Below are 27,303 nucleotides of genomic sequence, written 5' to 3' on the forward strand. Positions count from 1 at the left end.
TTCAAAGACTGGTCAAATCAGAAACGGAGGGTGGGGGTAAGGAACAGATAAAGAAGCAATGGAGAAGTAGTATGACAAGTTGGAAGAGTTTTACAGAAAATGTAAGACCTTCAGCTCAAGCAAAACAGAGAACAGATAAAGCAAGAAAGTTAAGAACTGCTGTTGCCACTGGGCCAAGTATTTTATTCCAAGATTGTGGTTCAAGCCCATTTATATCAAGAACTTCTGCAGCACAGGGCTAAAGAGAAGAACAGCTCCTGGCAAAACAGGCATTAAAGCAAAGCAGACTTTAAGGGAAACATACTCAGCTCAAAAGAGTTGCCCAAAACAGCTGGCAGATTTTAAAGCGACATAGTTCTTTCACATCACAAGCTAAACAAACAATTTGACTGGATTTTTTTTCCTGTTGCTTTGTATGAAATCGTAACACAACATGCTTTCTGTTTACAAACATCTACATGGGAAAGATCAAGGTTGTGAAGGGAACAGTACTTCAGAGTACATGCCTGATGCACACTAAATTTAACATAATCGCCACATCATTTGCAAAGTACACAATGGAATACAACTTATATCGCAACAATCAATTATCTAAAACACATCAGTGTATGTACTGTACATTTATGTATTACAAAATAAGTTGATAAAATTAAATAACAGAACCACAGCTTTGAGACAGGAAAATAAAAATATAATGCCTAGATAAACTTTTTAATAGCAATTAGTAGTTTTCTTGAATGTTAGCCAAAGAAACTTAAAACAATTCATGTACTAGTACAGTAGCTAAAAAGCACTTTAGTTTTACACCAGCCAGTTGCTGCTGTACATTGCTATATATTCTTAAATGTGGATTTTCAGATATAGCATTCCACATGAAATGCTAACAGTCTAATTTTCAGAGATGCTTTCCACTTACCAGTATAGGATATTACTATCTCTGAAAATAACAGGCCTTGAATGTCTGAATACTGCAACAAAGCCTACCGTAGCACAAAGTTAACTTCAAATTTGAGAGGTTGGCCTTTCAATTAAGAACAGAATAGAAACATTTCTAAACAGAACAGCATTTTTGATACTAACGTTATGATAGTTACAATCCTGCATTTTTGTACAGAGATGTACATAACTGCAGACTTAACAACACCTGTGCCCCAGTTAACTTTCAGGACTAACAACTGCATACAGGAGGCAGGGGACTGGGCAATGCTTCCGCACAAACTTGAGATTTATGGCCTTATACAAGGAGGATCTGACAGATCAAAAAACTTCTACTATTGTTGCTCTAACAGTTTTTCTTTATTAAAAAGCACACTCTTAAAGCACCATAGGGAAAAAAGTTACAAAGGGAATTACTGCTTCTCTGAGCAGCAGGAAAAGAAAATCTGAATAATAAATTTGTCAGTTCTCAGAGTAAGTGCAATACTTTGGCCAAAACCGCACACATAAATCCACCCTTCCCCCATAGACGCAAAGCTCCAATAGCGTAGCATAAAGTTTTCAGTTTTACTCCATTCTACACAGGCAAAGGTGCCAATGCAGGCTTTAATCTTCAGAGCAAGTGCAACACAAGAACATCATGATGTGCTCGATGCACAACTGTATTTAGGCTTGAAATTCAATTTCCAGAGATAATATTTCAGACTCAGAAACAACACCATTTCCTCATTAAGTCAAAACCCATGAGCTTAACTTGAAAGGAATGCAATGTGTTTTACTAATCAGAATGTGGTAAGATAATGTAAATTATGTCTCCAATCAATGCAATGCAATAAAACTTGGATCACTAGGAAACAGAGAAATTACCTTGAAACAATTAGTTTAAAGAAATTATGAGGCAAATTTTCCAAAGTAAGTACGTGTAAAGAATTATTCATTCACATAAACAGTAAGTGGAAAGATATACTGAAAGAGCTGGGCATGATGGTTAAGTTAATGGGCATCACTGGGGCAATGTTGTATCATCAAGCTAGTATAGTACACAACAAACACTATCTGTAGACCTCTCTGTCTCATCTCATTCATGGATATGCTCTGATAGGAACTTGAATTAAAACCAAATCACAACAGGGACAACATCAAACATTTCTAGCAAGCACGGTCCACTCAGCTAATTGGAACAATAAGAAAACAACATACATGCAATAAAAATAATTTTCATTAAATATGACAAATGGTAGAGATTTTCAGAAATGTTTAATGAGGTCCATTTAGATGGAGCAGGTTTAAGTCAGAGAGTGCTTCTTAAAATTGTGCTTAAGATGAACAAGCACTTAGGTACAAAGTTTTCCTTCTGTTAGAGCCTATTCAAGACATTTTCTTATATCCCACCACTCATTTCTAACTCCTCCTTGGGACAGACCATCTCATCCTTAGTTATGTCACTATTGTTTGCTGGACTACACTGCAAACCAAAAATGTCTTTGTACGCTAATTCTAGAGGAGTCAACACATCGATATTCACTAGATGAAGTAAAACTTGTATTTCTGAAAAATGGTTGTAAATAGCTATAAAGGTTAAAATAGATCCTGAGATTGTTAATATTACAGTTTTCTTGATGATCTTTGCCTTTAGAGAATCTCTTGAAACAAACAACAGCTGAGGACTTTCGGAAACATTAGATCAGTATCTGCAGGAAGGGCTAAAACACTTCTCCAAAGGGGAAAAATAAGGAGAGGGAAAGAAAGACAGAAAAGAAAGAGAAGAAAGACCATAAAAGAGGAACAAAGTAAAACAACCTTTCCATTTCCAAGAACTGTTTTGCCAATGTAGTACGTGAGGCTTTGGTATTCAATCTATGTATGCTATGGTATAGTATGCACATTGAAGAAAGGGTGAATCCCAAATCAGGTCTGGCTAATGTAAATTAACTCAGATTTTACCTCAAGTTAGAAGCTGAAGTTTGAAGTTTCTAGGAAAGCCTCAAGAGTTAGACTGTAGCTGCCAAATGAAGAAAAAACCCAATTTATCTTATCGTCACAATTCTTCAAAGCTGTTGGCTAACCCAGATTTGCCAAATTCATGCCCAAACATACCTCACTAGTTTTGATCAGTATGTCCTTAAGGTAGGAAACCACTGCTTAATTTCATTCTTTATGTAGAAACAAAATAAAACATTTCTGTTACCAGTGCTTTCACCTTCCAAGTCTCCTGGTACTTGTGAATTCTGTTTTTGTTGCAGGTGTAGAATATCAATCAATGAGATATAACATCTTCAGGACAGTTGTCTTCAAATATAAATAAGCTGAATACATTTGATCTGGCATCACATTACATCTTTCCCAGTCTCCAAAACAGAAATGCAATGCTATTAAAGTTTACAAATCATAAAAATGTCACTGAAGGTTGTTTCTCACCTACTGACACATTCTACTTGCTACCAATGTGAGTGAAAATGATTGGTGTCAAGCTGAAATCAGTGAAAAACTAGTTTTAACAGGCGTCTAGATTATATGTTTGTTGCAGGATAAAAACAAACTAAGCTGTCAAACTTTTGGGATCTGCTTAATTTACATTTTTGTGTACGATTTGCAGGAGTACTGTGAACAGAATACCTCTATGTAACAGTATGTTACCAGGTTTTAAAAACAGCCATTTATATGAACAAAATGGAAAAAGGGATGGAAAGGAAGGAGGGAAGAAAAGGAAAAGAAGAATGGAAAGAGGGAGATAGCCTAGCAAATTGGCAGTTAGAATTGGAAGGCCAGTCCCCAGACAGCAGCATTTTTGGTACTGCTTTGCATATCTATTCAGAATACAACACTGTGACACCACAGTGACAGCTCTTGCAAATTGATGAATTTTGGAAAACAGTAAGTCAATAGAGAAAGTATAGGAAAAGAAGCGTGTTCAATGCATTGAAGGCTTTACCTACAATTTTTCAATCTGAACCATCTTGCTAAAAAAATTTTTTTTTTAATATAAACAGATGCTACAGCATACATATTATCCAGTGTTGGCTGTTGAAACTATAGTATGCCTCCCTAAGCAAAGAGAAGGGGAAGCTCTTACACCTACCGGCTCTCAACTGGTCTACAGTAATAGGGGTCAAACGGATGGGTGAACACTAATGTACGCTCATCTGAAAGAACTGTGGATTTTTTTTTTTATTTATTTTTTTGAACAGAACAGAACTGGCAAACATATCAGAAAGAACCTGAAAAATAAGTATCTGCACTCTAGAAAACAAAGTCTGCTGAAACTAAAAAAAGTAGTAGAATTGCTGTGAAAAATATTTGTTTTGTTATCAGGTGCACCCAAACAGTAGGTGAATTTGGAGTATAAAAGATTTCTTTAAAAGCACAGGATTAGTTCATGAAAATTAATTTTTAGGTTATTTATTAGTTAATAAAATATAATTTAGAACAAAACATTTTGCCTTCACTGTCCAAATGAAGGGATGGGCTTAATCTGCTATACAGTTGAGGGCATTAGGCAGAAAAAGCAAAATCCCAAGTAATACAGCTTTAAAATCTCCTAATTCCTCCTTTGGAAAGATGACTTGATATGGCTAATCAGGTTCTTGAGCACTTGTTTTTCCTTAATGCTCTGCTAACAGTTTCCTCTTGCCTGGAATTTGCACAAGAAACTGGAATACGGGTGTTTTTCTTCCCCACATTTTCCTGCTACTCCAAGAAAAATCAAGTCATCCATATGTGAGCTTGTTAACACTAATAGCCTCTGTAATTTTCTTTTGCAAGATACGGTGACGTATACTTCAAGCAGAGATGAATATTCAGCCAGGTATTTGCCAAAAAGTCACTGAATGCCTTTTCTGAGATTAAAACAAAAAGCTGGCTACAACTGCAGTCACATTGCTTGGGATGACTTCATCTTTCCTTTGCTGGAAACAAAAAATATCCTGACACTACAGTAGCGTCCTGACAACACATTTTTGACGTCATGCATACAGATATCAATGGAAGCCTCAAGGTCAACTCCCTGAGTGCCACCGCCACTCAGAAGGGCGGCTGGCTCCCCTTTCTATACCGGATTTTATCAAGCTAACTTCTACCAGTAAAGGACAGGTCTGCTATCCTTCAGTTTTGTGCCAGAGAAAAAACATTTTTTTAAGCATTACTACCACGATCTTCATTTTTCAAAAGTGCAAAAGAACCTCCGAATGGCCTTGCCTTTCACATTTTCTTTTCTATCCACACTAAAGATCTGGAAAGACATTCACTCTTAAAGTAATTTAGAAACACATCTTTGCATAGGCAAAGTCATTTTAATGCTTCTGGGATCAATACAAGCAACAGACTAAATCTCTGATAAATTCTGAAGAGCATTAAACAAAAACATACACACAAAAATATACATACAGAATATTGATCATCCATCACTTTGGAATATCAGGAAGAGGAAAAAAAGCTGATAGTGGAAATATAGATGGTTAATTAAGTTAAAACAATAATAACTTAATAGCAGCAGTTGTTTCGGGCACGCTTCTATCAATTTCTCTTTGTTTTTCAGTTCAATGAACTGCTTCACTTTAAATGCTTCACTGAGTTGCAGATACGTTAAAAATTACAGTTAATATGGGTTAAAATGTAGCTACTAGGAAACAGTAAATTTTGTCCTGACCAAAAGCTCTAAATAAAACAAAGGACTGTTAAAATTCATAGGTTCAGTGTTTTTTTCTTTTTCTTTTAAAGGGACTCTATGACTTTGATAGGTTGCATGTAGCTACTACTCTAAAAACCATCCAAGTAGTAGTTTTACTGCTGAAAAGTGGTCTCCTGAACTGGACAAACCAAAATACTTACTTAAGAAGAATACTGCACCTCAGTATAAGGAGAGATATCTTTTGTCCCATGATAAGCAAAACTATTCATAAACTCTAAATAAATTATAGATGTTTGGAAAAGACAAAGCAAGCCACCTCAGCTATTCAAACAGAAAATTGGAAAGTGGTCACTTGAAATATTTTGGGTTTATGTGTGTCAGATGTCCTCTGTTATGCAGTGGAACACACACAGTTTAAATGTGTAACCCATACTATTCAGAAATAATATAGCTGGAAAATGAATTCTTTAAAGCTAAAAAATCACACAGTGGAGCAATGGTTATTAGGCATGATACCAATAAATGTTTCCAGATATGAAATTTTATGTTGTGAGCAATTACTGTTTTGACCTATCAGTGAACAAATCTATAATCAAAGACTAAAAGAGAGCTAGAACAAAATTTACAATATACTGTTATCACTGAAGAAAATGGGAAATAAAGTTAAAAATATGTTTTATAGAAAATTCAAAGATATCACAGCATTCCAATTATAGTACTAAAATTCTCTGGCATGACTAAAATGTTAACACTCGAATATATGATGTATGAACATTATATTCAGGGAATAAATCGTCAGAGGTAAATTCAATAGCAACAGAGGGAGATAAATTTCATCACCCCTAAAGAGACAGTTGAAAAGAATAACATTTTCTCATAAGAATATATATAATTAGGTAATAAATGGGATCGCTACCCATTTGAGTTACCATCTTGATTCGAAGAACCAGAGTAACATCAGAAGATCGAGGAAAACAAATTCTCTTATATCTTGAAAGTTTGATGGTAAAAGATAAAGACCTAGCACATGAAGTCACAGATGAGGACTTCTGAGGCTCCTAGAATTAGAACATTAGCCATGACGATTACTATTGAAAAAAAAAAATAAGAATCAGCATGTAGCAAGGCAACTGCTCAAGCACTGAGATTAGTCTTGCATTAAGAAAAATGATAAAGTTTACAAAATCCTCTAAAAGCTGAGAGGAAGAACAATGCTTGTGAAATTTTACACAGAAGATGGAACAGAATTTACAAAATCCTCTAATATACCAGAAGTACATCAGGGAGTACAAGGGTACCAAATGCAACTGTTCTGAGAAAGGAAAAAATGGAAATCTTTTATCTAAGCAACAATCATAGAAACTGGAAGAGAGTACCTTGGTAGTCTGACAGACGTGAAAAACAAATGAGATTTCTGAGGTTCCCAACATTCAGTCGCAGAGTCGTATCAGAATTTTCAGGAAAAATGAAGGAAGAAACAAATAAACAAACAAAAAACCCAGGTGCTGATAAAATTTTTGCTCACTTGTTATGCCAGAGAAGATTTATGTTGCAGACTTAAACTATGTCAATACAGAGAGATCTGTGAAAAATTCCAAATGAATGAATGGAGGCAATTATATACTCAGTTTTGCAGATGAGGGCAAGGTGGAATGTAAGAGTTACTATGCTCTCTCCCTCTTCATTACAGTCTAATAAAATATAATTAATAATTTTATAAAATACACCTACTAGAAATCAGAGAGTGCAGAACATGATTTTTCTGATTCTGTTTTCAATTCAAACATTCAGTGGAAATAGGTGCATCTGCATTCTGACTATATCACTGAAATTGATTTTTATTAAAACATGTAATATGTTCCAAGATGGTCCATGGGGCATCAGTTAAGAACCTGGAAGAAGTCCAGAAGGCAAAATTGTATCTTTTCAGCTATGCAGTAGCAACATGAGACATTAAGAATTCTTAGCCATAAAGATGGATTATTCAGAACACAAATAACATGGCTATAAAAATGATGCAAGCGCTGTAAATTCTCAAGTTGAAATCAAATTGGATGTCTGAGTCTAACTTTGAGGGCCTAACATGAGAGTGGGTTTCCTACCTAAGAAAAACTGAAGGTATGATATAAAAGGGGACTGGAAATAAGTAGCAAATGAGGACATAGGAGGATGACACAAGCAACACCTTGCACATGTTTTGTTTCAGTATATAGTGACAGACACCAATCTCTAGACAGTTTAACTCTGGAAATTACTTACTTATGAAACACAACTAGTGAAGGAGAAAATTAAAGATTGAGTGAAAAGCAAGCATTCTTTAAATACATCAGTAACAAAAGGGACTGCTGAATGGGGTGAGGGCCCTGGTGCTGAAGGATACAGAGAAGGTAGCTACTGAATGCCTTCTTTACCTCAGTCTTTACTGATAAGTCCTCAAGAATCCCAGACTTTGAAGACCAGAAAGAAAGTTTGGAGAAAGGAAAATTTCCTGTCAGGGAGAGGATCAGATCAGAGAACACTTAAGCAAACTGGACACAAGTCCATGGGCCCTGATGAGATGCTGAGGAGCTTGCCAATGTCATTGCTAGGCCACACCCAATCATCTTTGAAAGGACACGGTGATCAGGAGAAGTGCCTGAGGACTGGCAGAAAGTCAGTGTCACTCCAATCTTCAAAATAGGCAAGGAGGAGGACCCAGGGTGCTACAGGCCAGTCAGCTTCTTTTTGATCCTCATCTGGAAAGCCGCTCATTCTGGATACCATCCCCATGCCTCTGAAGGATAAGATGAGGATCAGGAGTACCCAGCATGGATTCACCAAGGGGAAATCAAGTTTAACCAACCCGTTAGCCTTCTATGATGGTATGACTGGATGGGGAGATGAAGGGAGAACAGTGAATATTATCTATCTTGACTTCAGTAGGCTTTTGACACTGTCTCCCATAACATCCTCCTAGGCAAGCTCAGGAAGTAGGGACTAAAGGAGCGGACAGTGAGGTGGACTGAGAACTAGCTGAATGGCAGAGCTCAGTGGGTTGTGTGAGGTTGTGGTGCAAAGTCCAGTTGCAGGCAGGAAGCTAGTGGTGTCCCCCAGGGCTCAGTGCTGGGTCCAGTCTTGTTCAACTTTTTCATCAATGATCTGAATGAAGGGACAGAGTGCCTCCTCAGCACATTTGCTGATGATACCAAACTGGGAGAGTGGCTGGAACACCAGAGGGCTGTGCTGCCATTCAGAGTGACCTCAGGAAGCTGGAGTACTGTGTCCAGTTCTGGGCTCCCCAGGACAAGAGAGACATGGAGCTACTGGAGAGAGTCCAGCGTAGGGCTATGAAGATGATCAGAGGGCTGGAGCACCTGCCCTCTGAGGAACGTCTGCGAGAGCTGGGCCTGTTTAGCCTGGGGAAGAGAAGATTGAGGGGGGATCTTATGAATATGTATAAGTATCTGAAGGAAGGGTTTAGAGAGGATGAGGCCATGCTCTCTTCAGTGGTGTCCAGCAAAAGGATGAGAGGCAATAAGCACAAACTGAAGCACAAGAAGTCTATCTGAACATGAGGAAAAGCTTATTCTACTGTGAGGTTGACTGAGCACTAGAACGTGTTCCCCAGAGAGGTTCTGTAGTCTCCATCCTTGGAGGTATTCAAAAGCCACCTAGACACCAGGCTTGAGCAGGGGATTAGACTAGATGATCTACAGAGGTCCCTTCCAACCTCAACTATTCTGTGATTCTGAACTGTTCTATGAAAAGAACTGAGTGAAAATCAGGGTTGTTCTATAGAGTTTTCTCCTGTTGCACAGAAAAATAACACACATCTAAGATAAAAAAGGATTATCTTCTATAAGGAAATTGTGTAGTTTAAGGAAAAAAGGCAGGTATGTTAATTTTTCTAAAATGAACAGCAGTTGGAAATGACCTGTGAAAAGGCCTTTGGAAATGCAACACATCTTGCTTATCCTTCCAGCTAAGAAATAAGCTATCTTCATGGATAAGCATGACAGTGGACTCCAAAATATACCAAAGGGTGACAAACCCATTCAATTTATAGATAGGTGGATAAAAAGGTGCAAAGCTTTACACTAGAATCATTGCTAATAATTCCAAAACAAACTTCTTTGGGGGAAAGACTGAAATTTCCACTATCTATGGCAGATTGTAGTGTTCAACAAAGTGATCTTAGTATAGACACGGGCTAGAAGAATCTTACAACTCAGTTAGATACCATTTCCCATTGCTAAAACATTTCTTTGGGCTCTCTTCAAGTCTCACAAACCTGACAGAAAGCTGTATAAGGACAGTATGAACTCTTGTGCCCTGAGGCTGCTCATCACCAAAGCCCTCAAGTTTGGCATCCTGTGGAGCCAATGCAGGTGCAAGTGGAATACCTGAGGACTCTGTGAGTGATATCGTTGACAGAAAAATGAAGTGAATGTGAAGCAAGTTTTTGTGACACTACTAACACAAAAGAAAGTAATAAGTTCTAATGCAACCAGAAGTGAAGAGAAATTGAAAGAAAAATTAATTTGTGTTGAAACTATATTCAAGAGATAGGAAGCTTAGAGCACATTCTATAGTAAAAATGCTAACATTGTTGTATATCCATAGTCATAATTTGAATGCACATTTAATCACTGAAACAATTTTCTGTTCTAAAGTATTAGCTGAACATCCTCCAAGGGGAAAATGTTTATTTGCATTATTAATGAAAACATGAAAAGATTATCTCACTTAATGTGATAATTACTATACTTCACTTTAATTCTGTCAAATAAAAGCAGTATTTTGTGAAAACATATGTTCAAAGATAGACTGCTTCTGCTATTCCCACAATGATGAAAGCCCTCAATGCACCTCAAATAATTTCACATTCTATTAAAAGTACAGCTAAGTAATCTTAGGTAGCCAATAGCACAAAATTGTGATATGACTTATTAATGTGCAACACCACAGCAGACTTAAGACATAAGGAATCAGGAATGTAAATCTTAACATAATAATCAGCCTAGCCCTATATCAAGTTAAAACATTTCTGAAGAATTAAGAAATGGACACTGAGACATTCTCTTTGTACAGCACCACAAAATATTCTGACAAGGTCAACTATTCACGGAAGTGGAAAGTTGTTATGATGAATGGAAATTAGGACATTTTTGCTGCAGAAAGGATATATGCTACATCATAAACTAAGAATGATCGGGAAAGGAAACTGTATAACAATTCAGTTACTAAGAGCAAAATTACATCATCTGTTTTAATTTTTTTTTTTTTTTTGTCTTCTACATCCACTGGATTTTGAATTAGACCACATAAGGTTCTAATCACTACCAATAACCTTTCTCATACATCTATATGTCTTATTTTTATTGTGAATGCACTGTTTGGGAACTGTTTCATTTTGAATTATTTTTATGCTTGTAACTCCCTTTTTTTTTCCTTATTGATGTCTAGTCACCCTACCTCAAGTTATAAACTGAATTTAACATAGAGAAAAGATGAAACAACACCAATTAACTGGTAGGTATGCCCTTTTTTGAGCAGATGGGCTGGTTCAGATAGGTATTGAATGGAATCACAATCCTGTTGCTGAATCAGCTTTTCCTTATATATAGGAGTTTAACAAGGATTTGATGATCATTTACCATCCTAAAGAGGTAAAGGAAATAATGCAAACAAGTGGCAGTAATAGAGCTTCTGGTTTTCTTTCATCTTAAATTTGTGCTAAAATTATCCTCTAGGGGAAGCAACTGCTACTTGTTAACCTCTAATTAATGTAAAGTGTCCAGAGATCACAGGCATACACCCATGGGAGAATACAAGGTTAAAATTACCTTCCGCTATGTGAGATACAGAGGCTTTCTCAGTAACAACAGTCTCCCATGTTTTTACTCTATATGTACATACAACTATGCAGACTCTGAGATAAAAGTTAAGGGTAGATGGTATCAGCACGCACTGGTATGCATTAAAATACAAAAAGAAAGTAGGCAAAAAAAAAAAAAAAAAAAAAAAAAAAAAAAAAAAAAAAAACAAAAAAACATTATAAACCTTGTTTCCACGTTCCATGTCATATGGGATGATTGAGGGGGAAGGACTCATGAAGATACTTGCCTTCAATTACATGAGGTAGTCAGTGCTGAAACAGTGCTCTGCTCTACAAAATAGTGCAATGCAAATAAAGGCTAGAACACGTCTGCTCTTGTTTGAAAGATACAGAAAATCATTTTGGGCAGCAGTGATTTAACTATGCCTTAACACGTCAACTAGTTTTTAAAGTTCTGTTACAGGAGCTTGTGCATTGAACATTTAAGATCAGATTTCCAAAACATGTTTCCCTTCTTCTAGTCTTAGAAGAACTTTGGGCATAGTTAATATGACAGGAATGCTTAAATTCATGAGTTTCAGCCACAGTCAAATGTTTAAATAACATAAGTGAATCCATAATATTGCACGCACATAAGTCTAGCCTGAAGAAAATTTCAAAATCATGTCCATAATTTAGATTAGTTACTTAGCTTACAGTCCTTTATTTAAAAAACAAATGAAATGTATTTCTACTGTTATCTTTCATGGTCTAAAGAAAACCTCTCTCTCACTGCTGCAACCAAAATGTAATGTTCATTTTATACACTGTAATACACACAAAAATTAAGGTGCATCTGTTGTGCTAAATTCAGTTACAAACAATTTGCATTTTCCACTTTGATTTGGTATACTGAAATTCCAATTTTCCTTTGTTTATGTCGTCTCACCTATTCTAATTATCATATGATCATAATAAACTACGTGAAAGTAAGCTTCAGACTCAGATTCATACGGAGAACCTTGAAGCTAATACAATGCTGAGTTACAAAGCTAATACAAGGCAGAACCCCCAAGCCCCAGTTCTTAACTTACTGTAAAGCATGTTATACCATATAGCTGTTACAGCCTAGTACTACAAGAAATATTTAAAGGAAGATACTAAATAGGTAAGAAAATGGGAAGAAAAGCAAAGATTAGAAGGAGAATTCATAGAAGCTGTTATTGCTTGCTCTAGTTTTGAAACAATAAACATTTTAAAACATCATATCATTACAAAGAGCCTTTTCCACTGTTTCTTTTTTAAAAAAACTGTTATGATTTTAGAAATACAGCTTTAAGAAATAAAGGCAAAGGGAACCAAGAAACTCCAGCAGGTGCATTATTCCACAAGCAATGTCAACAGCCACACACTTACAAACTGTAATTAAAAAAAGTAAGGAAAGCACCGATTTTATTTGCCTTGAAACTATTACACATTCCCTCCACTCAAAATGGTTAGATGTATGGATTCCCTCCATCCCTATGTGGTTAGATAATAAATGACAGACAGGGGTGAAATGAAATAGAAGTCTGGTTGTTTAGATGTACAGTGTTATAACCCACTGTTTCTAGCTATATGGTCCAACAGACATGGGGGCAGTCTAAGAGAATATGCTATATGGAAATAGTTCGCTGGCCATAGTTCAGAGTTCAACTGGCTGCCTTAGCAATTTTTAGGATTAAGCATGTTGAGGTAAGCACTCCTGCAAAGCTCAGCCAACACTGAGAGAGCAGCCATTCCACCGCTGCACAGAAACACTGTCCGTCTGTTTTTCAGAGCTGAATGGATAGCCTCGCTCTCCACGCTCTCGCAAACAGTCGGCTGCCAACACACTCTAAAGACAGTTAATCTCCCCTCTCCTCACCAAGTGCTAGTGCTAAGAAATAATTGAGACTAGCTATTGTGTGGTGTACATGCACAGGTTCAGCGCTAGAGCCATAAACATCTGAACAATCCATTTTTCAGCTGTGGTGCTTAGTTCTTTCTTCTGTAAACAAGCTGAAGGTTCTCAAATGTTTGTACTGAAATTTTACTCAGCACAAGTCCTGCATTGGAGAATAAATAGTGTCGAGAATCAGTACAGCTTGTTATACAAAGCTTTTCACAGCACTTGGGGGTTAGGTTTAGCTCAGTTGGTTAGAGCGTGGTGCTGCTAATATCAAGGTCATGGGTTCAATCCCCGTATGGGCTATGCTGAGGGTTGGACTAGATGACCTCCAGAGGTCCCTTCCAAACTTACCAATATATGATTCTGTGACACTCATTCAAATCTGTCAAAGGATAGTGATGTGCCAGAGTGCTTACTCCAGAGCACACTGCAAGGCTGCGTGGCATCACTTTACCGTCTCTGAGGTGGTCCCTCCTGCTAAGGGTCACAGCTTATTCAAGGGCCAAGCAGGAAGCATCTGACACAGCAACTTGGAAGACAATTAATTTCTGTGACCCTCGGGTTTTGTCGATATATACTGTCTCCAGATTTTAGAAGAATTGGAGACACTTGGGCTTCATATTCTCTTATGTCTAGTGTTCAGACTCAGTAACTCATTTCCCAGCTTGAAATGCATCTGAATTACAATTTTCTGCTAAGTGGATTAACAAGACTTTATATTGCTCCTTGTGTCTTTACATACTGCCACATTTGCAACATCTTCTCGTTATAACTTCATTTAGTGGTTGTATTTTGGTAATTTCTCCTCCCAAACAAAATGAGGGTTCTATGCTATGAAGAGAAGCAAAATATAAAGAAAAATGAAAGAACTTCAAATGCAAATGATAACTGATTCAGTTTTGGATAATGCATCTTCAGCTGATACAGCCACTGCTCCTTTGCACAAGGCTTTTAAAATGTTGTTATTGTGCTATATAATAAACAAGTTTATTCTCAAACATTTAATTCTCATTATAAAGAGGGAAATCATCAACTGACGAGGAACAGACACTATTTATAGACCAATATAAGATGCATGTGAGTACAAAACTGAGCTTCCCCTAGGTAATCTGTATTATACACCCCAAGTTTACATATACAGAAAATTTCTGTTTAGTAGAAAAAACACTGCATCACAAGCAATGATGTTTTGATTGTACAGTTACATTTTGAATGAAGTTTAACACCTTTTGCACATTTACACTTCCTTGATTTGAGTTTTCTTGATTTTAGCATTTCAGGGTTAAAGAAAATAGCCTTTAAATGTTCAGCTCTAGAAGTACTGCATTTTTAATTATTTTCATCATTCTTTCTAACATATTTTCCTTGAAACTTTGAAAAATGCAACTTCAAACAGTACTTGGCAGTTTACCAACTATCACTTTAGTCAAAAAGTGAAATTTTCCTGAAACATTGTTCTATATGCTCGAAATAACATAGTTTACACAATTCATTCATTACCTAATACTATATACAACAATACAAAAATATACACATGTAAGTGAACAAATATATAACATTTTTTATGCGTCTAAAGCGAAAGTCTAACACCAACATCAGAATTTTCATGCCTGTACTCTGTAAAGTGTATACATGATGCCTGCTGGAACTGTATATATACTAATAGGCTAACACAATAAACACTTAAGTATGTCAACATATATTTGGATACACTTAAACTCAAGAGCAATTTAGAATCAAAATTACATGTCAAATTGAATTAATCTGTTATTAAAGGAGGAAACAAGAAGCGTTAAAGAGTTATTGTTTTAAAACAATAAAACACCCCCCATAATTTCATTTTAATATGGTCTTGAAGTTCTAACACTAAAACTGAAACACAATGACAGTATTTTTACATTAAGCTGAGAAATAATTTCAGTGATCTTGTTTTAAAATACTAGAGAAATAAGTCAATTAAAAGCAGGCATTTCAAAATCACAAATATTAAATAGATGTTTTAAGAGTAAGTTTTTCTAGGACTGTGATGCTTAAACAATTCCTTCCTTTTAATTTTACAACAGATGTTAGAATGCTGCTTCCAAAAAGCACATTCACATGCCCTCAAGGGATGAGGAAAAAAGATATCATCTTGTTACACTACAGAAACTGGGATTTGGATGCATATTACTTATTCCTATCTATCACCTAGCAATAATCCCATTAGGGGTTTGCAGAGGAAAACTATGGATAAGATTGCCCAGAAAAAGGAGAGCTTAGCCATAACTGGATACAGAAACTATCACTCCAAACAACTTTACTAATTATGTTTAGCAAAAAGTAAGCCAGCTTCTATGACAAGTATAAGGCTAAATGTTTCTGATATTTAAAACAGGAATACCTCCTCTCCACATCAACTATTCCAATAAATTCTTCCAAACTTTGGCCACAGCAGAACATTACGACAGCAGAACAGTATGCTGTTGCAACCTAAAAGCATGTGGAGTGGGAAGGCAGGAAGCTCCCTGGCCACGAGGACACCTCATCTGGGGCATCCCTATCCCCAGGCATCTGAGCAGTTCCCACATGTAGCTACGAGAGTGCAGGAGAGCCAGAAAAAGTTTTCATAATGTTTCTGCATCTCCAGAAACATTTAACGTCTATCATTTAGAATAAAATTCTGTAAAACAGGAGCAGCACCCACATCCTGCTTAAGAAAGGCAGCATGCAAAACCACAGTGCTACAGCAGTTGAAGAGACTTCATAACAAAAATCATGCATCACAATGCTTAAAATGACAGTTTTCTAAACTGTACCTTTCCAAACAATAAATAGCTCCAAAATACACTCGGTGTCATCTGATCTTCAAAGCAGTCTCATACTTTAGAATTACTTTACATCATGTTGCATCCCTCTGGACTTAAGTATTTGCATGTGTGTATTCTCCAGCACAAGGTGATTAGACAGACAGGGCAGTAACAAAGTGAACCACTGGAAAATGGGGATTGCAGACAATACTCTTACTGTGAACGTGGGTACCATACTGTAGCAGTGTACACGTATATGGAAAACATACGGTTCTATTGCAAAATGGACTGTTACCTAGTTATGCATAAAGACTCCAAGTCTCCTGCTCAAACGAGCTATAATCCTCTTTTAAGACAGACAGCTTCTCAAAAATGAGCACTGTGAACTGTCAAGGATATACCCCCATGGGCTTCTTTCATTATTTTACCATAAAAAGAAGCCTCTTCTAACTCTGTTCTCTGTTTCTCATTTTTTGTACATCACTTGCCCAATTCTTTTTTACTATTTTGTCCTAGTGTTACCCTTACTACACTATGCCCTGAAGTCCTTTTAGTTGACTTGTAATCCCATTCTTTATGGAACAGCCCTGCTTCCATGCAGTTTACAATCTCATTTAAAACATAATGCAGTTGGCTCTAAGAAATAATTGGAAGCAGGTAAGCAAGGATGAGCATAACAGTGTAAATATCAAATATTTATAAAAATAATTTATGGAACTAAAAGTTTGTCTTTTTTATTTTTAATTAAGCACAGTAAAGTACAGAATTTACTGTAAGAATTCTACACAGATTTTACTCCCAACTCTTTGTGGGTACATAACTAAGTGAAAATACAAGTAAGGGTAGTGTTAGGAAAAAATCCTTTAGAGAACATTAGAGAATCCATTATATTTGCAAAGGGTACAAATATAAAGAATATTTGTACACTCTGTAGAGTGAAAACTCCTTATGCAGTAAGACAAAATGGTGCTCCCACAAGGAAAAAGTCAGATTGTTTCAAGGTAAATGTGTTTTTTTTTTTTTTTTTTTTTTTTTGCTCTATAGAGTTCTAAGAAAAGAAAAACTGAACTTCCAGAGATCACTGTCATTAAAACTTTTGTTACGTATGTCCTGTATGTTTTCAGGAGACTTCTCTCTAGCTGTAATTAACACAGATGGGGCTGGGCTTTTTTAGTCATACAGCCAGAGACTGTAATAATTTTCTCATCTATACACACACACACAACAAAGCGAAGGCTACAAAGTGAACACGACGAATGTTCACGTTGTTCAACACAGATGAACTGCAGCTAACCCACTTTTAAGAGTCTTCTTCTGCGGCGCCCACAATAAAGTTCTACAAATAACAACCACAAGTGTAAGGCAAATTTCACATTACCCCAAGCTCAGACGCAGCTTTTAGTTCCCCTTCCAGCAGCCGACGTTATCCCCCTACAATGTTACACAGAGAGCCGTACAAGGCCGCCAAAGGTAGAAGAAAGCATGTACTTCTGATAGCTGCCGCTCTGATGCACAAACACCACAGTAACCAAGAGCTACAATCAGATATCTCTAATATCATCTAAGCATCTGGCTGACCAGTGATTCATAAAGTGGCAGCAGACATAATAGCTTGAACTGTGGCAATAAGAGGTCTTGGCCTATCTATTTTCAGTCTCTCTCCATGTAATAACTGAAATCTGATTAAATAATCTTAAGAACAGCAAAGATAAGTGATCAACAAAAGTACAGATATTTGAAAGCAACTTTTCTTCCCCCCTTCCAACCCTCCTCCCTGAAACCTCCTCAATATATTTCCTGGTTAGGAAGTGAAGTAGCAGCAGCATCTGCTGAGAAATGACAAAGTAATACAGCACACAAGTCAAAACCAAAAGACTGCCCAGCTGAAATGACATTCATCCTGGCTGTAATATTACTGAAAAAGTATCCTAGAATGCCTAACATTTCTCTCCCCCAAATTAACACTGATGAAAAACATACTTTTTAAATTTAGGTAGCTGAAACTCTACATATTTGAAATAGCTTTATGAAATAGATGGATCTGCAAGTGTTTAGCATCTTTGAAATCTCACCTGCTTAGATCTCTTTGTATGACTTTATGAATAAAAATTTAAGACAGGAAAACTTATAAATTTAGCAACTGCTCTATGCAAGTCCAAATCTAACTTTCAAGGACCCGAAAACCTAAATCCTGTGGTAAAAGGAGCTTGTAGTCCATCAAAGACTATACTACTGATCACCGGGCTCAAGTCTGGATATGAAGTTGAACTGATTTCTGTGCTGTTCAAAAAAGAGTTTTTAGTGCTAATTCAATACTTTTTATAAACACTCAATTCATTTAAAGCAATAAAAAGAGAGACATTTGGTAAAGTGATTAGTTCAAACTCAAAACTGTAGACAAAAGACAGATTAAAGAGAAGAATCTACAGACTGAGGTATAAAATTACAGATAAGTAACAAATACACTCAGCAGTTTCTTAGCTGAAAACGTCATAAGGATTTTAAACAGATGATATTTGCATTTGCAGCAGTTAGAATGACAGAACAGATGTACTAAAATCCATTTTAAAAAGCCTAAATCTGAAAGACTTGTCATGGTTTGTTGGGTTCACAATCTGCAAATCTGCAAAATGAGCTGTACAATGTCTTTCTCAGAGAATCAAAAGTGCATTTTGAGAAAGAAAATGAAACACATTCATGTTGTAAAAAGTGAGGGTGCTGTTACAGTACAATTAACTGCATTTTGAAAGTAAGTGAATATACTAGAAACATTTACATAAAAAAGGTAACTGGATATTTACGTCTTTTTAAATGACTTGAGTGTTTGTCTTCAGATTCTAGTTTCAGTAAGATAGAAAGATAAAAACAATACTACTGCTGCCATAAGGACTGAGTTATTTTCAAAATAGCAGCATGTCTGGAATAGCTGCAAATTTGACAAGGACTGAATTGACTGCTTTATCTTTTTAATGTAGACTTAATAATATCTAGGAGTTTACTGTATGGTCATCTTTCAAAAGAAAACTATTTACACAGTTATAAATTATTTACAATGTTCAGAATTTACCTTATCATCCAATAGCTGTAGTTTTTCAAATTAAGCTTTTGGGAAGATTTGTCTCCCATTCCAGCTACTGTAGTCTAAAATTCACTACTAGAAAATATATATATATAAAAGAAAAACAACAAAAAAAGCAGAAGACTTCTAGACAACAAGATATACACATGCACCAGAAACACAGAGAGAGAGAGAGAGACTGTGTGATCATAAGATCAGTTGCTCGCAGAAGGTTTTATGATACATGTTACTGCGCCCAGAACCTGGGAAACAAACTACTGCCTGTGAAACTACTCAGCAAGGCAAGAGCAGCCCTACTGCAACACACGGGATAAAGGTATATTGAGAAAGCAGGCAACAAAAAGTTGTGTTTGGATAGATGCTGTCCGAGAAATAAAATACTGCCAGAAAAACTCGTATCAGCATCCATATGCAGCATGATCAGGAGGAGACAGTTGCTGAGACTTCCTCCCAGTCCCACTATTTCACGGTGAAGCAGACCCTCTGCACACCAGGTAGCCTGGCTGCCCCGCAGCAACACAGACAGAGGTTAGGGCAGATCAGCAGAAACAGGGGATGGCCACTCCTTAATGCCTCGCTGTTGAATCACCTAAAATGCAAAATACCAGGAGCAAGAGATGACCTACAAAATTGCTGCCGTTACTTGGCATGCCTGGTTGGCAAGAAACAGGAGAGGAAGGAGCCTGCCTGAAGCCAGTGATCTCAGAGGACTATGCAGTATCTTCTCGCACAGGTGGGCAGCATCTCCAGTTTCTTCAGACTTAGGGTGATAGTCTATAATGGGGTGGCAGATTCTAGTTTATATCTAAGAGATTAATCTCCTTCTAAGCTTTCAATTTTTTCCCCCATGACACTCATTTAGGTTCTCTCCTTTACTTTCTTTTTCCAACTGCATATAAATATATGTCTACATACGCTGAAAAATCAATTCTTGATTGCTATTAAAAGTAAGTGAGGTTAGGACAGGCTTTCTAGCAGCTCTCTGATTTCCCTGGTGAATACAGGAATAGGGCAGGAAAGGAAAGGACTCTGCCTGATGGAGCCCTGGCTCTGCCCTCCAGCAGCCCAAGTTTGCTGACTTGCAGCTTCTGCAGCGAAGCGGTGATATTCCCACTACGAACCGTGTGACAATCTGGAGTGAATGGCAGCAGCCACACGTTAACGTTACGCGGGGACCTCAAAAACACAACAACAAAAACTGGGAAGCATATGCAACTTTTCCTCAGCGTTATGCTATTTCCTAAAATACAATGGTACAGTGTTTCAGCTTTGCTCTTATTTCCCAACTTTTCTTTATTTGTCTAGGCTTTGCTTTTACAGTTCTCTTATCTTATGAAGGGGCAGTAACCAGCGAGGTTAATACAACCTTTGATTAATGCTCTAATCTCACACATCAGACAGGTAAGAGAATACAGTACAGTAAACATCAGCAGACAAGAAATTCGAAAGAACATTACCAGCCTATGGATTCTTTCATAGGTATATAATCACATTGCTGATTATTCAAGTAATTACAGAATACGACATTCAGTCTCAGAAAATTCTTTAACTAAAATGAATTCCAATTGCTTGCTTTTATCCGCAAAAGTAAATTTCAGGGGATTAGGTTGCAGAACTTTGAGATAATTAAAGTAGTCTTTTCGTAACTACAAACAACATCCTTCAGAAATACAATTCATGCTGAATCTTGAAAGTTGAGATTGCTTAAAACAAGAAAAAAGTCACATTTTGATAAAAATGAAATCTGAATTAACAGAATTTCTGATATAAAACTAAATGTGGCCCTGCATTAAATTTATGAACCAGCAATTTGTAAAGATCCTGTATGTCATTGCAAACACTTTGAAATTAGCATCTCATCCATGAATCAAACTTGAGAATACTCTCACCAGATTCACAGGTATCAGTTAGAATATATGTGGTAATATTGCAAAGACCCTTAGCAAAGGCTAGATTACACAGGACTACCTTCTAACAGGACTACACAACAGCATTTTTCTGAATATTATAATTTTCTGAAATTTAAGTACAAAAAGCAGTATGAAGTATCGAAGAAGGCACTTATAAAATGGCTCCTTTTATACAGTTTTTCAGTCTGATGCATTTGTGTTTCCGGCATTATATTCTATATATTTTGCAATTGGCCTTTCCACTAAACCAAAGACATTGTCATCCAGCTGAGGAGAGCGGCCCTAAAACAGAGAGAAGTGCATAACAACTGACCGCACTAGAATATCAACCCTCATATCTTAAGCACATTTCTAGAGTTCTTGTTTGTGAAAAGTTCTCTTGAGAACTGTCTAGAGCTTCTGTATAAAATATTCTGTGCTAAACATAATGCTAGACATAAGGACAAATCTCCATACCCCAAAGTAGGTACTTCCACAAATCCTGGCTCTCTAGAAGATGGAAAGGGCTTTGCTACTTTTTTTTGGGAGGAAACAAGTCCCAAACTGTTCTGCTGATTGAGAAGAAGATCCAGGAGTCATGGTTGTCTTTGGGGTTCCAAAAGCAAAAAGATTACATACAATACGGTTCATTCTTTTCTTTCTTCACTTTTACCTGACGTACTTCGTTTTTATTTGCTTAGATTTCTGAAATCAAGTTATCAAGCACTTAACCGGTAACAACACAACTCCTTTATGTGTGGCTTTACTCCTTCAGTACGTCAGCCTACAGAATTATTGGTTTAATGAAATTTCAAGTGAAGATATTATCACAGTAGATGTCATATTTTGGAGGTGAAGGTACCATTTGCAATCTACTGATAAGATCCTGTATGTGATGTGTTGAAAGTTTCTAAATGACTTCATGGCCCCAAGAACAGGGAAAGAAGATATTGGAGATTCTACTTTTGCATTATATTATTATTTATTTTATTTTTCCTTTTTGTTAAATAGAAGATGGAAATAATCCCCTTTGGCTATTAAAGTAGTTCAAACACATACTTAGTTTTAGTTGTTCTGGCTCCAAGCTTTGGAGCTGTCTGCAGTAATGTTACATCCTGGTAATCTCTGTGCTGAGAAATCTTTATGGGAATATCTGTATGAGAATGTAATAGCTGGCTGCTGCCATAAGAGGAGAGACTACGAATGAAGACTCTATGCTCTTAAGTGCAAAAGAAAAAAAAATAGTTTTACAGATGTGCACATGTTCACATATATCCAATATCCAAAACATTTTCTTCGCATAGCTTCCTCATCCTGCTGCCATACGTTACAAAGAATTTTCCATCCATATTTGAACACTATTTTCTAACTGGAACTACTAGATAATTCGGTAGTTTTTTAATAGGATGTTTAGTAGGATGTTTATTATTTTTTTAAAAAATAAGGAATCTAAATCATTATTTTTCCCTTGTTAACTATAAAAAAGACTGTGGAAAATGACATATGTCATAGATTACTATATATTCAATGACCAGCTGTTTTAAATTTGGATATTAAGTAATTCACGCTTTTCTGTGTGCAAGAGCTGAATGATTTAATAAATTCCCATATGTCCTAACATGTGCCAGCTATACTAGGTTATCTGAAATCCAGCTGCTGTTATGATAATAGCTGCCAATGTTAAAAACTACTAAAGAGAATAATGAATCAGCTTCAAGTCAACTAAGATATAAACTGACATAGTTCCCACTTAGGATGTGTGTCAATCTATCTTTCAATTAAAAAAAATAACCCATAGCTACATGAAAATTAAGTACCAAAAATCTATGTGCATTGTTTAGGATGGAAAATTAATGCCCAATCAACATATAAAAAGTATGAAGATGATAAATAACGAACTCCTATTTTCACAGGCAGCTCCATTTCAATTAGTTGTTCTAAATGTATCAGAAAATCCTATAAACTATACATAATGTTTGCAAAATAGATTTTGTTGTTTTGCAACTTGCTTTTCTCTTTTACACTTCACAATTTCCAGGCAGCTCTTGCATCACATATTTTACTTATTTAAACTGATGGATTTTTCAATGATCTGGATCATGGTTCTTCTACGTGCAAGTATTTTGATGAAATTTTAGAGGCAACAGTACAAAAATGAAAAGAAAAAGCCTCTAGATTAATTCCAATTACTCATCAAAATATTTCAGTGGTAAATTTTAAATGTTAAGAAAAGATTTCACTAAGTATCAATTTATTACTTGTAGTTACAGGAGATTTTCAGGTGAATTTAACTTTTGTCTTCAGATTTGCATAAATACAACATGATATGATACACACTATTTCTCGGAATTAACTCTATTCTTAAAGAAAATAATTTTGAAATTATCCTACAAATCATCAGTCCCATAAGCAAGCTTAGAGTATTACTATAATGATGTAAATGTACACCAGCTATAGGACATAAAATACTTAAAAAGTATTAGCTGGAGCTGGATCATCTCCAGTACACAAAGTATACAATGCTGAAAAGCCACATTAAAGAAGACTTCAATAAACTGAACTTCAAGCAGTCTATATATAGCAGTTTAAACATAAAAATAATCTAAGAACATATTATTTGAAAAAGATTAGGAATATATTGACAAATTAAAACCATGTCATGCAGAGATTTAAGATACTTATAAAAGCTCAAGCAAAGGGGCAAACCACATCAAGGGGCTTACAAAAAACTCAGCAACTTTGAAAACTTAAAGCAGCTCATTCTTTTTCATACCTTAATTATGAAGGTGCAAATAATTGTTTTCAGCCACATGTTCTTAACATGGAGGAAAAAAAAAAGCTCTTTTCTTGAATATTAATAGACTTACTTTTCTTTAAGGAAATCCACTACTTGTTTGAAGTCTGCCACACAGTATTCTCTTTTCATGTCCATGAGTACGCTGTCAGATGCAGATTGGACCGGTATGTGCAGAAAAGCATATACTCTTGGGTGATTGAGAATCTTTGCCATTTCCTAAGAGTTTTTCAAAAGAAAAAAAATACTCATTTTCAGTGGCTCATTCCTAAAAGAGTGCAGGCATGTGAAAATACTTGTAAGAGGTTTTGTTTAAAAAACAAAAGAAAGTTACAAGATTATATTTTATTTGAGATAAGGATGACATTCCCTAAAGAGTATAATTTATCAATTTAAGGGAAAACTACAGAAGCAAAGTATTGTGAAACTCACTCCCATCTCATTAAAACCTTGAACAGTGCTTTCAGACAGTGGCTGGTTTAAATTTGAGTAATGGCAAAGGCTACCTGTTTTCTTGCCAGAATCAAGTAAGTTCTCAGCTACTTATATACGAGGGCCTCTGACTTGTCTATCCTTAAGGTAGGCCGCTTGCTAACTAAGATATATCTGATCATTTACAGTTTTGTCCCTGTACTAGTCTGAAATCTGTTACCTGTTATTCCAGATATTATCTAGAAATTAAAAGTGCTTTTGCTTGATACAATGGATAGGACTAATTAGTGGGCAGCTAAGACCACTGTGATGGCTTGAAAAGAGGCAGACAATGTTATACCTTACGTACAAATATAAAAGGATTAAAAGAAAGCATAAACAGAAACAAAATCAAAAAAAAAAAAATCAAATCAAATCCCAGAGTGATACTTAGCAGGATGACAGAATATTAGGCAGGGAATAGAATAAAGTGGCTACATTTCTTTCTTTTTTATTATTTACAGAAGTAAGGACATACAATCTGGCAAGAAAGTTTAAAAGATGTTTTAAAAATTGAGACAGAGTGACATCCAGATCATGAGTAATATGGTACAACATGGTCTGTTAAATTTTACCCAGCAAAAAATAAGTGAACTTGGAAAAACAACCGTATTACACACACAATCAGGCTTTCCCCGACGGTTTCCCACTCTCTTCCGGTGCAGGGAGCACAGGGCACAGAGCCAGCGCCGCCGCCGCTGCCCCGCGCGCTCCAGCCAGGCTCCCTTGCACCAGCACTTCTTTGCCAGCCCAGATATCCCAACTCTGACGGTGCACACTGCTGCCAGCTTCAGCGGTTAAGTTGTAATGGTTTACAAGTTCTTTCCAGATCGTTAATCAGCAATATATTAGTCATGCACCTGCATTTTCTCTCAGTATTTACACAAGGTGGGCATAGACCGTTCAAAGGAAAGGTACGCATCTTTGCGCCTTTTACCCTTCAGGTAGCTGCCTTTTAAAGGGACCGATTTTTTAGAAGAACGACTCTCTCAGCAGACACTTTTCACTCACAAAGATGTGCATATAAGCCCTCAAAATGCTATCTCTGTCAAGAATCCTATCACATAAATGCCTGAGAGAAGCAGTTAGGTTATTCACTGGAATATCTACTCGATCTCAGATATGTGAACTGAATATTCCAGTAACAGCTCTGCTGGTAATGGGTGGTGCACAATTTGATGCGCAGCAAGGTGCATGCAGCTGAATCTGGTTCTCGGTGCAAGCCAGAGGCAGGTCGACAGTATTCGTGAATGATCGAAGAAAATGCCACGATGCCTCCTACAAACTTGTCTTCTCAAAATGCTTCCATTTTAAACAGAACCATCTGCCTATGTTCTAATCAATTTCAGAGGTTCAGCTAGAATATTTTCAAACTGAAACGCTATCAAACAAGCTCTGTGAAATGAAGAAAGCAAGAAGAGGCTTCCTTCTTCCTCTCTTAAGCTTTAGAAAATAGTGTAAATGTAGTTTATAAGAAGCTTTCTAGCAGTCACCTATGATTTCTTGCTTATCAGCAATAAGGTATGTTCTTGTTCCTAAAACATCAGAAATGGCAGAAGTGCTGGAACCCAACCTATAAGCCATAACCCTGCTACTCAGCTTCTCTCTTACCTCAAAACACTTTACTCAAAAACAGATTTATGGTACAAGAAATCTATGAAAGTCAAGTTTCGCAAAACGTTTCTGAATCTGCCAAGTTTTTAACAATAACTCGCTCTACAAAACAGAAACAAATTAGTTCTTTTTCACTCTTTTTAAATTTAGCATCCTTTGAATAACAGTCTCTTCTCTATGTGATCAATTTGTGAATTCTTTTTAAAGGTCATAAACTATTTTTAGATGTTCTCAACTTGAAATCTAAGTGTTATTTTAACCAAGCTTTTGTAAGGCTTAAACACTATCTCATATGAAAGCAATAACTTGCTACAAAATCAGGGAATATTGTGCTTAAAAATTTACACAGATTTTGTCCTTTCCACTTTGCATATACACTAAAAACATATTTATTTCTTTTCTACCTTAAAATAAAGTTTAATTCTTTCTCACAACAGGAGTTGCTTTTAAATTTTGTATAAAATTAGATACACATTGCAGGCCAGCAGAAAACAAGTAAACGAGCCTAGCTAACTAGTAAATAGTCTTTACCTGTGTTAAACATCATCTGTAGTAAAGAATGAGAAACTCCTTGTTTTATCACAGTATTTTTTGTTAAAGTATTTTTTTAGAGGTGATGAAATTCTGTAATCATGTGAAAGCATTCATTTCCTTTTTCTTCCTTTTTATTAAAAAATAAGAATTTTGCTACACAGTATGAAAAGTGAAAAAATGAATCTTAAACTACAAAAATGCTTTTCAGTGCAGAGCATCTCAAAAAACCCCCTAAGCTCACTAACTGCTTACCTCACAGTAACTTGCAGAAAACTGATGGAGTTGCTTGATCTACTTCAGCAATATGTGCACTTACTCTAAGAAGAATTAAAATGATAGCCATTCAATAGCCATATTTATCCAGACAATACTGCTTCTGCTAATTACCTCATATTAAAAAAAAAAAAAAAAAAAAAAAAAAAAAAAAAAACAAGTCTCACAATCACAGCTGTGGATATCTTTCAGGATTAAGAACACGACTCTTCTCATTTAAAGTCATTTCACTCCACTCTCTACCAATATGTCACAAGATGCCTAGCATTAATTAAGTGAACACTTCACCTCTCACTACAGGTCTCTGTATACAGTAGAAACCACAAATGTAAGCTCAAAAAACTTAAAAATCCTGAGGAAATTCATCAGATGGTCACTTATGCACTGAAGAATATTGGCAATTCCACTACACTATTTTGTACCAGAAAGATGCACACCAGTCCCTCAATATCAAAGACAACGCTTGCTTTAGAAAGTAAATTGCTTGTTACCTGTATCAGATACATTCAGAGCACACACTATACGCACAGAAATCCTCATGCAGGCTAGGTGAGGTAGTAACAGCTCTCATGT

The 27,303-nt window shown here is 36.2% G+C and overlaps 1 protein-coding gene across 3 annotated transcripts in view; it reads right to left on the bottom strand.

The window, feature by feature from the left end:
* CDKAL1 (CDK5 regulatory subunit associated protein 1 like 1) overlaps positions 1-27,303 on the bottom strand; it is a 415,077-nt gene that overhangs the window by 120,522 nt on the left and 267,252 nt on the right. For all 3 annotated transcript variants that reach the window (XM_062569910.1, XM_062569908.1, XM_062569909.1), the window contains one exon: positions 23,912-24,057. In XM_062569910.1, the coding sequence (XP_062425894.1) occupies positions 23,912-24,057 (146 nt within the window). The remainder of the gene's footprint in view (positions 1-23,911; positions 24,058-27,303) is intronic.

This window comes from Rhea pennata, chromosome 2 (assembly GCF_028389875.1).
Source record: "Rhea pennata isolate bPtePen1 chromosome 2, bPtePen1.pri, whole genome shotgun sequence".
In the NCBI taxonomy this organism is placed as follows: domain Eukaryota; kingdom Metazoa; phylum Chordata; class Aves; order Rheiformes; family Rheidae; genus Rhea; species Rhea pennata.